Raw genomic sequence first — 16,811 nt, forward strand, 5'->3', positions numbered from 1 at the left:
AAACTCCATAGAATCTGATTTCCGACTTTATCATTCAAATGAAACTGTTCTCTCTAATGTTACTGATGCTCTCTTAATTGTTAGATAATTTTTTTTCCCCAATCCACATTCTATTTTACCTTTTCCGTATTATCACTTTTTTCTTTTCTTTGGGTTTTCATGATTGCTTTCTCTTTGCCTCTTGCCCTTCTTTGATAGTCTTCTTTTGTACCATACCCACTAATTGAGTATTCCCCAAAGTTGTCTTCTGGCTCCTTTTATATATTTTATATTTTCCCTTTTCCTTCTTCTCTTGTCAGCTCCCAGGGTATCAATTATCATTCTTATGAACCAATAATTTTATTATGATGCAAATATATTTTAAACTATATATTATAATTACAACAAAAACTTCATATTATATTACAAACCATACTATGATATATATGTATATATTATGTTTTATATATATATAATAAACCATGTATATACACATAAACATATTATATTAACATATACCTAACCCATATCTCTACTGAGCAGTAGTCCTTAAGCACACTCTATTGAACATTATGAATTGCATGTGTTTCAATCATCTGAAATTCAACAAGTTCAGAACAGAACTTATCTTTTCTCAAAATCCTTTTCCTCTTTATTTGACCTAAAATTCCACATATTCACATTATTATATCATATTTGCATTATATTTGCAGTCTCCTAGGTAGCTGATTTTGATATCATACTTAAGTTTTCAGGCCCTTATTCCACATATCAAATTAGCTGCTAAATCTTGTTTTTATTTCCATACCATTTGAATATGTTCCTCTACTGATACTTACAAATTCAGGTCTTCATCATTTTATCGTCTCTAAGCTATATTATTGCAGCAGCCTTCAGTCTTTCTTCTTCTTCAAGTATTATATTCTGCACAATATTTCCACATTCTTCCACTCCCCTAAAATTACTTTGTATCACACTACTTTGTAGAAACATATACATATATTTGTATATGTTCACATATATAGGTACACACATATATTTACCCGTGTTGTTAGTTTTATATTATGATGTGTGAATGTTACACATATTGTATATATATGTACTTATATGTATATCTTAATATTATATATATATATATATATATATATATATGTATTTTTCTCCCCTATGAGAATATAAACTCATTTGCAAATAGAGATTATTTCATTCTTTGTACTCATATCATCAGGACCAAGCACAATAACTAGAACTTAGTTTAAAAGTATTTATTGATTAAATTGACTGTTATAGAAATTTCTATTTTGTCTCCCTGTCTGAAGTCTTTTTCTACTTCCTTTCATCCTCCCATAGCTGCCAAAGTGCTTTTGCTTAAATTCAAGTCTGATCATGTTTACCCCTCCTGCATCCATTTCATAAATTCTAGTGGCCCCCTGTTATTTCTATAATCATAAATTTTGAGCTAGAAGCAACATTCAAGGATAGGATAAACTTCCATTTACAGCGCTTCCCAACTAATGCTTATGTTTTCACTCTTCTTGAATATCATTTCCTTTTTCAATCCAGCCATATGGGTCTAAATGCTATTTTCTGCATTCTATACTCTATTCCCTTTTCTCATACTTTTGCACTGGTTATATGTCCCATTACTGAAATATATTTCCTTCACTCTAGAAATTCCTATTGTGCTTCAAGGCTTACCATTTACATCTGATTTCACTAAATGATACTGCTTTCCCTCCCAAAATTATATTTACGTCTTTGTATAGGGATTAGGATTTAGAGTTATGATTTTATCTTCATATAGCACCATCTACATCGGATTTCACTAAATGCTAGTGCTTTTCCTCTCAAAATTATATTGAAGTCTTTATATAGGGACTAGGAAATAGAACTATGATTTTATCTTTATATGGAACTTCCAATGTGGACACTTCCTTCTATCAATTCAAGTCAGCTCCTTCTCTAAAATTCATATTCTTAGAATGTGTTGCCTATAGCACCAAGATGAAATAAAATCAGTATATGTCAAAGATGCAACTTGAACCCAGGTCTTCTAATATTAAAGGTAAGCTCTCTATCCACTATACAATGCTAATTCCTTGTTTTGTCCATATTATGTGTATTCTTGCATATGTATATTGCCTTCTCCATTAGAAATAAAACTTTCTTGATGACAAAGACTATTTTGTTATTGTTCAGTTGTCTCAGTCATGTTGAGCTCTTTATGATCCTATGTGAGGTTTTCATGGAGAAGATACTGGAGTATTTTGCCATTTCTTCTCCAGTTCATTTACAGGATTAAGTCATTGCCCAGGGTCATACAAAAGTAAGTATCTGAGGCTAGATTTGAACTCATGTAGTAAAGTCTTCTTGTTTCTGTCTGTCCCCTGTGCCACCTAGAAAGCTCTACCTGTTAAAAAAAGGTTTTCCTGGCAACAAGGCTCTTATTTTCATTTCTTTCTCCTGGATCTTTCTTATTCCAAACAGAATAAATTTAACCTCTCCTCCATGTGGCATGCCTTTAAAATTCTGAGGACAGCAATCATATCTCAGCACCCCAAGCCTTCTCTAGGTTAAATATCTCTAATTATTTCAACTAGTTCTCATATGAGTTGATAATTTCATATGACCTCATTTTTCTCCTCCCCTAGACACTATAGTTTATCAATATTCTTTTAAAATTGTTCCCAATTGAAGTCTGACAAGAATATAACACACTTGGAACATCACATCCCTGTTTCTTGAAAATAAGATTTGCTTTTTTGACAACTACATCACATTGTTGATTGATATTGACCATGCAGCCTTCTAAAATCTTCAGGACCCACAATTATCATTTCAAAATAACTTCTCCATCTTGTACTTCTGAAGTTTATTTTTGTGCCCCAGTGAATTTATCTCATTTGATTTTCATCTAATTAAATTCAGGCCAATACTTTAGTTTAATTTTGAAACCTGACTTAATCATGTTAGAGATATTTTCCATCTCTGTGGCACTTTAAAACGGTGAAAATGTCATTATCATTGAAAAAAAAAGTTAAATACAGAGGTCTAAACACAGATGGCTGAGTTACTTTACTATGTATTTCTATATTAGAATGTATTCTTAAGTCCAGTCATCCATGAAACTCTGAAATTATCTTTTTCTATTATCATGCTGTTGACATCTCTTCATTCTCTCTACAAGACTGTAAGCTATGTTATCAACAATTCTGTTAGCATTGGGAAAACTTTATCCACAATAGTTTCATCAAGTACTAGTTAGCGTGTGATCTATTTTATGGCAGGAAATGTCTTTTGCCTTTTTTATATCTCAAGAGCTTTACAATATAATGGACATGCAATAAATGTTTTCTATTAGCTTATCTTTTCAAATTAGGAAAGGAAGTAAAACTGGCAAGACTTGTTCTTGATGAAGTCATACTTTATATTTGTAATCATAGTTTACTTTTCAAGTTTTTGCTATCACTTTAATGATTCTTTCTAGAATTTTTGCATATATAAATGTCTAGTTATTCTATAGTTTATAGCATTGACTTTTTTCCAGATTTTTTTTAATTTTCCCTTTTCAATAAACTTTTATATAATGCTAACAGTAATGATTAAAATGCTAGCTCTATTAGTACTCAAAGATATAGTTTATTTGGACTGGGTGACTTGAATTTATTTAGTTCCCTTTCTGAGAATTAATCAACTATTTTCTAGAAAAAAAGAATGATAGTTTAGATTATTTGGGCAAAATTCTGAATAAATAGATAACTGAGCCAAAAGGAACATGCTTTTCTGACAGGTATTATTTGAGTGAGTGGTTGTTTACTGTTCTTCATGAATTAATCATTGGTGAATGAGGGTGAAAAAAGGCATTTATGTGTAGCAAATGGGATATACTGGTTGTAACTTTATGTAGGACAAAACATAGAGTAAACCACAATGTATTTATGAACCATTTTTCTGTTCTCTTATTTATTGACAGAAAATTTTTTTAAGTTACAACACAATGAAACGATGGTAAATACAGAAGATGCAATAGTATAAAAAGCCATTTTAACCCTTCCCTTGGTTAAGACACTTACAGCAGACAAGAACTGCCCCACCCCAAATTCCCTCCTTGAATGAAAACAAACAAAAATAAATAGAAATTAATAAATAGAAAACAAATCACTGCACAGACCTTAACTCTTTGATTGCCATGGCAAGAACCATGCTGATGATTCTAGCTTGTGATGGTGTGGTTAAAGGTTGCCGCAGCAGTCAAAGGGTTATAGCTTGTAAACATAAGTACTTGATTGGAAATGTTCAGTCATGTTAATGATCTACAGCGATGAGATTAATATCATGACCCCTTGACCTTTAATGACGCAACATTATAAGGAATTAAAGAGATAATAGCTTGGTGAGCTGTTACATAGACTAATCAACCCATTTTATTTAACAATGCAATATGAAGCCTTGATTTACTAATAAAAGACAACTTGTGAATAATAAAACACTGTTCAATGCATTGATCAATAAAAATCAATGGAAAAATTAGTTTAAGCACCACAAAATTTTGCCTGATTATATCCGACAGTCATAATACACTTTAGCACCATTTAGTCAGCCTTGCAATTGCACACAAACAAGCTTTGTGTTTGTCAGTAGAAGCTGCCTGAAGGAATAACGTAAGCTAGGTATAAGAAGAAGTTACTATATAGAATTCTGTGTGAGCAAAAAAAAAAAAAAAAAAAAAAAAAAAAGTAAATGCAACCATTTCCCCCCAAAATCCTAATTATTCCCCAAATTCTAATTTGTAAAAAGCAAACAAAGAAATCTTCAGTATTTCTTTGCTTACACACAGAACACTATGGATACCAACAATTCCACTGAAATGATGTTAAGATTGTAACATGAACCATCAACCTCCCAAAGATTAAATGTTGTCTTAAACTGTATCTAAAACTGACAGTATCATAGGAAATGGGGAAAAAAAAGACAATAGGAGATATCAAAAGGTGCCAGCCTTAAACTTTAATTTCCCGGCTTTCTCTCTGCTTCACAGCTTTAAATATATTTCAATAATGTTTTCCTCAGTTTCAATTCTTCTCATTTTACCTAACTAAAAAAAAGGAAAAATAAGGAATATTTTTCAGAGGAAGCTAGAAAATGTCAATTAGCTCAAAATGACTTACTTTTGGAGCTGAGTCCCTTATTAAATCTATTAGATAGATAGATATATGTGCAAAGTTTGGGGGAGAATGACTTTATTTTATTGGATTTGACAGTTTAAACCTATCTAATAAATATGTTGTATATGCAAATCTATATTACTAGATAATCTAATAGAATTCAATAAACCTGTATCTAGAATGATAGTGATCTACTATTGACATCTGAACAATGTTAATACAAATATTCAAATTAAAAGCATTCTGAAAACAGCTTTGCAGTAGTAAATATTCAGGCCAATTTTGAAATAGCAATAATTGAGATGTTATATATCCTTTACCACCACTAAATTATCTCTGCTCTTTTAAAAACATTATTTTAAGTTTAATTGGCTCAAAATTAAGCCAGGTAAACATTTACTTCCCTCCTATAATATAAAAAACAAGATATAATTCCTTAAAATTTGATTGCAGAAAGGAATTCTTCTTAGACTAATAAGCCTGAAACATTTTTTTTTTATGGCAGACTTTTTAAGACCCTAAAAATTGAAGTCTATAGTAGAAATGCTGATTTGATCCTATCCAAGGGGGCAATACACACATTTTGTCAATACCCATTCATCTTTCTCTCTCTAATACCCCTTAATTATAAAGAAAAATAAACTCAAGAATCAATGTGTTGTGTGTTTAGTATCATATACAAAGCATTATATTTCTTTACTTACCTTTCTGCATAATTGTTACATTCTCCAAATGCAAACTTCTTTGTTGCCTTATCAATAGATTAATAGTCATCATATTCAGCACTCTACCATTCTTAGGGAAAGAGTTGCATAAGCAGTCAGAATTTCCAATAAAAGATATTTTGAAAGTGAGTAAAATGCATATACTTTCAATAAAATGTGTAGGCACATATGGAAAGGAAAAGGAAAAAAAAATTCTGGGTAACACCTCTGCCTTATATGATATTAGACACTCACCTGAATTCTCTCAGAAAGAATTGAAGGAAATCATACCTATGGAGAATGATATTGTGGAAAAAGAGAACAATGTGGCTCTTGCTCATGAAAAGACATAGAATAAAACACACACAGATACACACAGACACACACACAGAAATCTAGTTATCAATATTTTGTTACTCATCAGAGAGTGTATTTTTCTAATGACAAGTAAGTAGTCTGAAGTCAAATAGAAATTTGAGAATTATAGGGGCATAATTTCAAACTCCTATGATCAGGAATAATATAAGCTTGAGAAAAATAAGAAGGTAAATAATTAAATGCTGGACCAGTTAAATTTTATTTCTAACCTGAACAGTGGACAACATATTAAATATGTGTGTATGTATGTATACATATATGTATGTATATGTATAAATACACATATATAAATGGACACATATATGCATATATATGAAATAAACTAAAATATAATTTCAGTCTAGAGAGGAAATTAAACAATTTTTTTTTCACATAAAAGTAATGGGGGGGGGAATTTTTATTTGTTTTGTAAAAAATAAAAGAATAATATGAGGTTAAATTAAAGGATGCCTGATGATGAATAGGCATGTATTCTAGAGGAAATAGAAATGATTTGACTTGTCACTTCAGCCACTAAAGTTGAAATAATGTTCAAAAGTATGCTGCTATTAAAACAAAATTTATATATATATCCAGTGGAAAATGAGCTTCCAAAAAACCAAAACAAAGACAGGACCTGAAACCTAATGAAACCAAAGATGAACTTTATGCCAGGCATCAAATATAGAGTTATGGGCAAACACTGTGTACAAACAACATCAAATTATCCCATGGAAAATAGCATCTTAAGACATCTTATCTTACCATAAGACAATCATATCTTACCATGTACTAATCTTACCACTATATGTAATTTGTAAGCATATAAGAAAGCTTAAGTTAAAAGCCTCCCATATTATTCTAATTTAATCAAAGACAAAATACTACAAAACAGTATACATGGAGAATGCTGCTATCAACAAATATTTCATGGCAGAAAATGGCAATAAAATGTACAAGAAACAACCTTAGAAGTCAAGAATTCTCATTTCATCACAATTTCATTTCTCTTCTTCCATTTACTATGTCTTATTGCCAATGTTTTCTTTTATGGAAGCTGAGATCAATCACCTACATTGAGCTACTTTCTTTAAAATTCACATATTTAATGAACTTCATTTTCAGATATTCTGGAGGTCATGAAAATTCCCTTGTGGGGCAGACCATGAAGCAAATTTGAAAATGTTCACAATACATTTGCATTCAATTTATGTTTCCTTTTCTTAGCATTGCTTAATTTACCCTTCAAAATATTGGCACACTGAAGAGAAAATCAAATAACATTTCTAGAACAACATCAGTAGAATTCAAAAACTTCAGGACACATTTAAAAAAATCTGTGAAGCTGAACCATATAGAATACAATAGTCATTTTTGATTTGGGTTTTTTATATTTGAGAAGGTTTGTGTTTACTATTTATTGGTCAGGGTTATGATAGTATTCTTTTTCTTGACTGTCTTCAGGCAAGAGTAAAGGTAAAAAAAAATAATTATATTCTAACTTCCAGTGAAACTCTCAATTCTCTTTGAAGCTTTGTCTCTATACTTTATAGAAACTCGAATTCTCTTGAAGTACTTTGTGCTTGCTACATCCTCTTCAAGGCTCACCACTACATTTAAAATAGAAAGGTTCATTATAATTTTCCACAAGGAAAGAAATGGAATTTTACAATTCTACATCTTCCTTGAAATTTTGAAACTAATAAATATTGTACTTAGGACAACCAAATACTATTTAAAAAAATAAACATGATTAATTTGACCTAAGCCATGTTAGAATAATTTTAAAAAGTTATTTTTTGGAACAACATTTTAACCACTTTGAATGTGTAACAGGAAAAAAATTGTATACTCATAAAGGCAGATCATTAAGGCATGTTTTGCAAAAGATATTATGTGAGATGATCAATTAGAACTTTTATCTCTTGGTAACAGTCTGTTTTGTGTGTATACTGATGAAATATCCTCAAAATTCAGATTCATAGATATCAGGTGCTGACAGTTTAGTTTATAAACCAATGGAGGTCAAGTGTGATGTGGAGAATGCCTACTTGCTCTACAGTTACAGTTGCATTGTCAGGGTCTTACATTAAATGCTTCCATTTGACACTATGGTATCTTTAAAATAGTAATTTCCAATATTATGTAACTGTTAAAGTAGGATTGCTAAGTATAATGAGAGATGGGTAGATTTTATTTACTATTACTCACAGATTGTACATATTTCTAAAAGATAAGTACTTTTCAGCTAACAGCTAAAAAGTGTTTATCTTTATAACTCTGGCACAGTGCTTTGCAGATAATAGGTAAGCAGCAAATATTTGGGACTAATTATGAGACTAATATTTTTAGGAACCTATGCCATATTTATTTGATCTTTTGTCATGTCATATTGAGCAAATATTTTGCTTTTGTAATGATTGTGGCATTGTCTGTGACCTCTTTCTTCTTTCTCTCTAAAGTTTCAATAAATTTTTTTTATATGACAAAAGATCCTGATATTTGTGTTACTACTTCATATGGAACTTGGAAAATGCCACATAGATTCACAAGTTCTGCTAGTGGCTATTTGGTCTTATGCATGTCAAAATTTGATTAAGAAAAGTAAAGAACTTTTTTAGATCACTTTTCAGGTAGGGAGAGTTGATAAACATCAAATATATTTAACATTTCCCATTTGGAGGACATTGGTATTTGACAGTTGTTATGTATTGAAATATGCACTTAATAGAATAGCAAAATAGCATTGTGCTTTACTAGGTTTATCAAAGTCTTGTTCTCACATCACTCACATGACTGTTTCTCTAATTGTTCATAAGAGCAATTAATAATCAATTCAACATTCTAGTCATTTCTGTAAATATTTCTGAAATCCCTTTCTTATCACATATTCTTCATACATAATATGTATATATTAGTAAAATTATAACACAAATCCCTTACAGACAATATTCCGATTTCAAGCTTTATGTTTTGTGTGGACTTATTGGTAGGTATACTATAATATCAAAAATACATTGGGATGCATTTGTGCTGTACTTAAGGTGTCAATATTATTAATCAATAATACGTGGTTAAATATACTGCCACACTAATATAACCCACTAAAGCAATATCACCATGTTTTACAATCTAGTGTGTATATATAAGCATATATATGCATCTACATATGTATGGGTGTTTGTAATTTTATGTGTATGTATGTGTTTATATATCTGTATGTATGTATATGTATGTGTGTGTATATATATATATATACACACACATACATATACATACATACATATATATATATCTCCCTGAAGGATTTCTAGTCTTACCATGCTAATAAGAAGTTAAAAGGTACAACCTTCCCCTTTTTGATCATTATTTATGGCAATTCTCAGAAATGGAACAAAAAATGAGAAAGCATATGCGAATATTCAAATATACATAGGAAAAATGTGATAGGGATCTCACTCCTCATTCTTCTTTCAAGACTTTATCTAATTTTTTCCTTTGATACTCTGACATTCTGCCTTTTATTCTTATGCATCGCTTGTCATTCCCAATATATTATATACCCCTTGAATTATTTGTCATATCTGTGCTCTCAGCATCTAGTAATAAATGATTGAATTGAATTGGATTAGTTATCATTTGACAAGAAAACATAGCATGTATATTTTAATAAGATTATATATCTTTTATGAATGTACTGGATTTTATACATAGCTACCTGCTTACATACATACCTACACACACATACACACTATATATATTTATGCCACACAGTTTTTTCTTTTGAGGCAGATAAATGTTGCCTTCTGATTTAAAGCACAAACTTGCTTAACTCAATAACACGTTATATGCATGAAGTCGGCTATAATATTGCAGTAAAATAAAGAATTTTCATTTAGACTGCCAATTCTGCCAATATTGGCAATACTGCCAATTCTGTGGAGTCATATATGTTTTCATATAGGCTGTCAATACTGTGATTCTGGGAAGAGTTATGGTGTCATTTTTGGCTGCTTTAAACATTATTCTGAGAACATCTGAAATTGAAGGTGTACTTCTGAATAACAACTCTGTTTTGTAGAAATTATATGCTCATCAGTAACAGGAAATATTTTATCTAAAGTTAATTATATTCATACTGCAACAGAAACCATCTAGACTATTAGCTCAATGACTATTGACCATAATATATGTAGTATTATTTTGAAGTAATGTAACGGCTTCATGAATGGAGAAATGAAACATCAACAGAGAAAATGTTTGGCCAGCACCATTATGGTTTATGAATTTATTTTCATTTCAATTTGAGAAATCCTAGAATTTAGAAACTCATGTGACTAATGAATGGATAGCTGAAATCATATTAGATAGACTGAGTTCTGAGAGTCTGCATTAATATATTAATTCTCCTTTAGATGATGGCTCACAGATGTTCATACTTAGTCAAAGAGTAGCTTTGATAAAGTTTAGACAATTAGGTACTCTCACTTTCATTACTTCAGTAGGCTATTTTCCCTTACTTTTAAGGAGAAGGGAAATGGTGGTGTCAGTAATTGCTTGAAAAAAATGCCTCTTTTCCAGTGATAAAAATGAAGTTCTAGACAGGAATCAGTGATGATTATGATAAACATTATTGTTATTTTTTTTCTTCCTTCTTCACTCTGGTAGTCCCATAGTTCGACAATTTCTTTTTGCTCTAACTAGGATTACACATTTCAAGTGAAGTTTAACATATAATCCATTTTCTGATCACATAATTCTATGTCATACTTAGGTATACACCAAAAGAAATGTATTCACTGTTGTGAGCTAGAATTCAGACATATTCTCACATATACACACACTCAAATGATTTTTTTCATTGTCTAATGTTACACCTATTTTCTAGTCTTGTGTACTTTTCAAAAATTTGATACCAGATGAATAAGGCAGCACTCTTTGCTTTTTAGATGAGAAATCAACTTTGAATTATTTTAAATGAAATTTCATCAGTGATTTTTATGACATGTTCAAAAATGATGTTGGCTTCAGACAGACAGACAGACACATACACACACACAGCAAATTCTAATTTCCAGGGGTTTTTTGCTTATTGACATAAAATTTGCAAAAATATTTTTTAAAAAATCTACATGCCACATACTGCATAATTGAATTTATATAAATATCATCTTGATGTTCTATAATGGTGAATAAAGTTTAGAATATCAGCAGCAACTTTAGTGGAAGAATTAAAGCAACGCTATAGGCTGATTCTGGTGCACTCTCTGGATTTATTTTGCCCTCATATATAGCCTAGAAAACCTTCCAAAAATGAATCCAGATCTACATATTATTTTGCTCTGATCTTTTTCCCTCTAACTGCTCATTTTCTTTCTCCTTGCATATATATCTGTTTATTCCCTAAGAAGTTTTTGCAAGGCTTTTCAGCATGCTACACATGATTATAATGTAGTCCTCTGACCAAATCATAAACATGTAGTTTAACAAAAAACAACAACAAAAAAAATAACATCAATTTTCATGCTATTTTGAGTTTCAATATGAATTCAAGGCAGTCAAACTATCCATTTCCAAACAATAATGCAAACCTACACTCATTAAAAACGATCCAGTAATGTATATATTAGCAAATGAGTAAGAAATCTTTTTGACTAGTATAAAATTCCTGCTTTATATAAAAGCCACACTGGCCATTCAAGTATTTGAGGTTATTTTTTTTTCCTGTAACTTTTTATTTCATTGTAAAATGATGAATTTGGACATGAAATTATATGAACATTAAATAAAAAGTCACTTCTACTTATAGTTTAACTTTAGAGTGTGCATGTACTGATAGCAAAATGCCCACCTGCAGATAGATGTGTGTTCAATTCCTTTTCTTCCCTCCCTAAGGAAACAGCTCATACTTTTCTGAGTACTTGGATAGTGATTACCCAGTTTTTAGAAAGCAAATTAACAATCCAGATTTATTAGTAACATCAGATCTTGCAATCCCTTTCACTTGTGCCAGTTTGCAAGTTAAAGGTCAAAGGGCAAAGACATAGAATAGTACTCTACTCATAAATTTCTCACAGAAGACAATGTTTAAGTTGTGGTTAATGACAGTCAAACAGTTCAATAATCAAGTTCAAGGCAAGCTGTTCATTGTTTCAAAAGCAATTCCCCTCCAAGCCTGGCTTTCACACAAAGCCAGTGTCTGATTCATGGGGTGCATTCATTCTGACCATCTTTAATAAGTTCACAGCCCAGTAGCTGTAAAGCCTATCACTGCAAGAAGCAGTTCCTAAAATCAATAAAGAGGTCTGTCAGTTGCTGACTTTTCTCTAGGAAAAAAATATTGATACAAACCCGCTCCGCAGGTCTCATGAAAATGACAATACTGCTGTTAGGACAAATCACACTCAACAATGAAATGCTTTGGTGGTCCCTTGGCTCTGTCAGTGATGGAACGGACAGCTAAAAGCCACAAGTCTTGCCAACCCTTTGAGAACTTTGAGAAACATGCACTAGGTAATGCACTGGAGAATATTCATGCAACCTCAGAGTCATTGTATCAGCCTACTTTTGAAGCTGTAATGCTTACCTGTATGTAATTATATACCAAGACAAATTGAATTTTCATGCAATGGAGTTTTAAACAGAAATTCAATATGTCTAAGATAAAAAGACTTAGGCTATCAAATTGTAGCCAGTTGTATTTATTTAAGTTTTTCTTCTTTAGAATTTACTGGTAGTATGCTAGATGGTATCAAAATTTGTTTTTTTTGTTTTTTTTTCTCTTCTTTGCCAGAAAAGTTTTCTGGCAAATAACTTTCCTGTCAGTTTGTCATAATTTCATTTTAGCAGTTATGTGAATCTTTTTATGCACTTTTTGTGATCAAAAGATATCTTTTTTTAAAGCTCTGAATTTCATGAACTTATGTTTGTATATACCACTACCAAGCCCTGTAATTTAACAGAACCCCAGATTAGCATCTTAAGACTCTGAAAACTGATGTGATAGTTCTCAAAGGGTTACACCAATGTAATACTAGTGTCATATTTCCTTGTAAGAATCACTGCTACTTAAATTCCCTGCAATCCACTTTAGAGACATACTGCTTCTTGCTATGCTTTGTAATGAGTGTTACTGACAGACCCATGAAGGCCTGGGGCAATTGGCCTCATACAGCTTGGGAAGGGGGGATCACAACAAAAGTTAGGAGCTGAGAAAGAGAGGAAAAAAGAAACACCTCAAAACAATGAAAAGGTTCTGTTTGAATTTAGTTATATGGATATAAATGTGATAAAACATTGAGGACATAGCTCCAAACAGCTGTATAAAACGCAAAATGGATGTATCATTAAGGCTGTCACTATATTGCAGATATTTTGGCCCCTTGTTGGTTGGAAAATGGCTGTCCAAACAGTCTAACATCCTGCATGTGTCATCCAGGTCTCCCACCAGACAAAAAAATTACGTGTAGGAGTAAAGGACTAGATCCATAGCAGACAGAAAGCAATCCTCTTTGGAGACAAAGCTGTTTTGGGTCTTCACACTTTCCTGAAAGTTCAATTATGGGTTGTCTTGTTCAAAAAAATTTTTTTAAGCAAAATCTCCTTTTTTCCCCTCCAGAAATGTGATCGAGCTTCTGGGGGCTCAGAGGGATTAAAGTAAGGGATAATGTTTGAAACCATTAAGAATAATCTTCGTTTTTGTTGTTTTTCTTCTTTTTCCTCTTCTTTAGTTAATCCTAAAAGTGTACTGGGCATTGAGCGTGCAGAGGAAAGGCCTAGAACTGAATGACGAAGAAAGACAAAGGACTGAAAAAACGGCAGATACTGTGTGTCATGGGAGCTTCCCACACGAGTGAATTTACACTCAGGCGCAGGACAGGCAATCCCCTGGGATTGAAAGATCAACCCTGATCCACGCTGACAGATGCCTGCTCCTAGCTAGGAAACAGCATAACAGCTCTTGTGTTGAATCTCAAGTTACCACAAACTCCTGGGAAAAAAAGGAAAAAAAAAAAGCCCTTTATCACACCCACTCTTGCATAGAGCGTTTGCAGTACAGTATGTGACGCGGTGTTCCTTTCCGCTTGAATTGGAACACTGTGTAAACCAATACAAGGAGGCATAAGGCCAGGATGCAGGGGATGACGATAGCTATGGCTTTCACAGTGCTGGCTGTGTTGTCCAGTTTGATGACAATATCTACGTCATCTGGTGGGCTATGTCGTTCTTTGTCTCGGTCTGTTGGTCCTTCACAGCCCATAAAGTCCTTGAGGATGGATCTGGGATATCCAGGTTCTACCTTAAGAACCTGGTTATTGAATTTCCAGTATTCTTTTCCTTTATAGAAATATGTAAAGCCTAGAAAATTAAGAGAAAAAAATAGCATTTATTTACAGAGCATCTGCAGCTTCTTTATAAAGACAAATTAGCTGTCCATTCAATAGTGAAATTCATTTACTTAGAATATTTTTGGGTGGAGAAAGTGGGTGATGGGCCTAAGTTGAAAATGATAAGTATGACTCACACTCATTGATATAGATCTAGATAATGAGCTTGGAAAAACCTGTTCTCCATGACACTACAAAATTGTTTATCTTAAAATTAGTCTCTCACGTGCCTTCTGTTAAACTGATATGCAAATTTCCTCTTCGTCCATTAATTGGGCTGGTAAATTATCATTTTGGATATTGTGTTGTATTGGTTCTTTACTTTGAGATAAAAATGAAGGAACCCTCATGACTTTTGGATCATGTATCTCCCTACATGAATCTGAATAGTTCTGAAGAATGCAAAGAGTGAATTGTTGAGGTCTGAGTGTCTCTAACATTTTGTTAGGGAATACAGTTCAGCATGCTAAAAACTGGACCACAAGTTCAGGCCACCAAATCTGATAAATCATTCTTTCAGTGCCACATGAATCTGACATAATGGTTTAGATCCAAAAACAGTTTTGCAGTCAGAGTAACTTGCCAAATGAAAACAGGTGTATGCAGATTCACATTTTTTTCTATAGGGAGCTGGTATTTGATCATTTTAATGAAATCCAATATAATTACCCAACAAGCTTAGATGAAGAAATGCTGAGACCGTGCCAAATAACAAAACATTAGACAATCCCAATTGAAAAATGGCACCAATCCAGAATAAAACAAACCTTCCAAATAGGTGAACTCACTCTTTCAGTTTAAAAATTGAAAACAAACAGCTGGAAGTTTTCCAATCTTTGTCTTCAGCTAATACCCAAAAGGTAACAGGTGAGCAAGAAAACCAAGGTGTGCAAAATTCTATTTCAGGTAATTTTGGATCCAGGCCTATCGATAACTTATGGTTCATATTTCACTGTAACAAATTCTACAGGGCATTCTTATTTTTACAGTGGTAGGTGTCCATTTTCTAGAAATATAGTTAGCTGGAATTATAAGCCAAGCTATACTTCATTAACACAAGAAGAGAAGTGTTTGAAACTTGGTAGCAGAAAGAAGTGTTATAGATTTTTACATATACAGAGAGAGAGAGAGAGAGAGAGAGAGAGACAGAGAGAGAGAGAGAGAGAGAGAGAGAGAGAGACAGAGAGACAGAGACAGACCGAGAGAGACACAAAGAGAGAGAGAGAAACAGAGAGAGACACACACAGAGAGAAAGAGAAACAGAGCGATTCAGAGACACACACATACATATATATAATGTTGTTTGGTTTGGGGGGTTTCATGGTGGCTACAGCATCTATATCCTCCTTCCCTTTCTCCTCAATCAACTCAAGTCTTTATAATATTTAAAGTATAGACAACTGAAATGATTTTCATAAAAACAAAAAGGCCTGAACAGTGAATGTTACTTGATGGCAGAACAAGATCCAGGAAGAACTCAGCTCTCTCTTATACTGACAAGCAAGTACTTTAGTAAATTGTTTTATGGCTTGGGATCAGAAGAAAAACCATATGCAAATAAATATGTATTGAAGAGAGTTTGTTATAGCCTTATCTATGGGCCATTATTATCATGGGCTATTTTTAGAATGTGGAAATAGTGTTGGCATGTAGGAATTGTGTTGCAGAACATATAACATTCACCCAAATTCCCCACATCTCTAAAAAAGAAAAAAGAAAAGAAAATTAAAGGGATCATTAGAACAGTGATTAAGGGAATGAGTGTCCAAGACAGAATTTGAACTCATGTTTCCCTGAAGTCAAGTGAAGATGTTCTGACAGCCTAGGTCCATGAAGTGAGTTATATGTCATTTAGAAAACAATATTAAATAGATGAAAAAATTAAAATCTGAAATTGTAAAAACTTTCTCCTTCTCAAGTGCCAATTAAGAAAATGCCTCACTTTTGGTGCTCAGTCTTTCCTTACCCCTTCCCAGCCTTTTCTGAAGGATTTGGCTCCTTTCAATGAATAGTTTTGCTTTTTTTTTTTTTTTTTTTTTAACCTTAGAATTTATTAAGCTTGTGCCAGAAGTATCAGACCTAGGATTTCAGGCTTTAGATCCCCCATGACTTTGCTCCCATAAAATATACTCTTCAAAAGAGAAGGGGGGAATGCAATAATGTATACAAGCTTTATCAGCTCCTTTCTCCTGTTTTGGACTACAAGTGAAACTAAGTTA

The 16,811-nt window shown here is 32.4% G+C and overlaps 1 protein-coding gene across 1 annotated transcript in view; it reads right to left on the reverse strand.

The window, feature by feature from the left end:
- Positions 1-10,478: 10,478 nt before the first annotated feature.
- The window catches only part of MMP16 (matrix metallopeptidase 16), a 406,453-nt gene continuing 400,120 nt past the window's right edge, over positions 10,479-16,811 (reverse strand). The window contains exon 10 of the mRNA XM_051970806.1: positions 10,479-14,563. Coding sequence (XP_051826766.1) covers positions 14,229-14,563 — 335 coding nt within the window. The 3' untranslated portion in view covers positions 10,479-14,228. The remainder of the gene's footprint in view (positions 14,564-16,811) is intronic.

The sequence above is a fragment of the Antechinus flavipes genome, chromosome 1, assembly GCF_016432865.1.
Source record: "Antechinus flavipes isolate AdamAnt ecotype Samford, QLD, Australia chromosome 1, AdamAnt_v2, whole genome shotgun sequence".
Taxonomy (NCBI): Eukaryota; Metazoa; Chordata; class Mammalia; order Dasyuromorphia; family Dasyuridae; genus Antechinus; species Antechinus flavipes.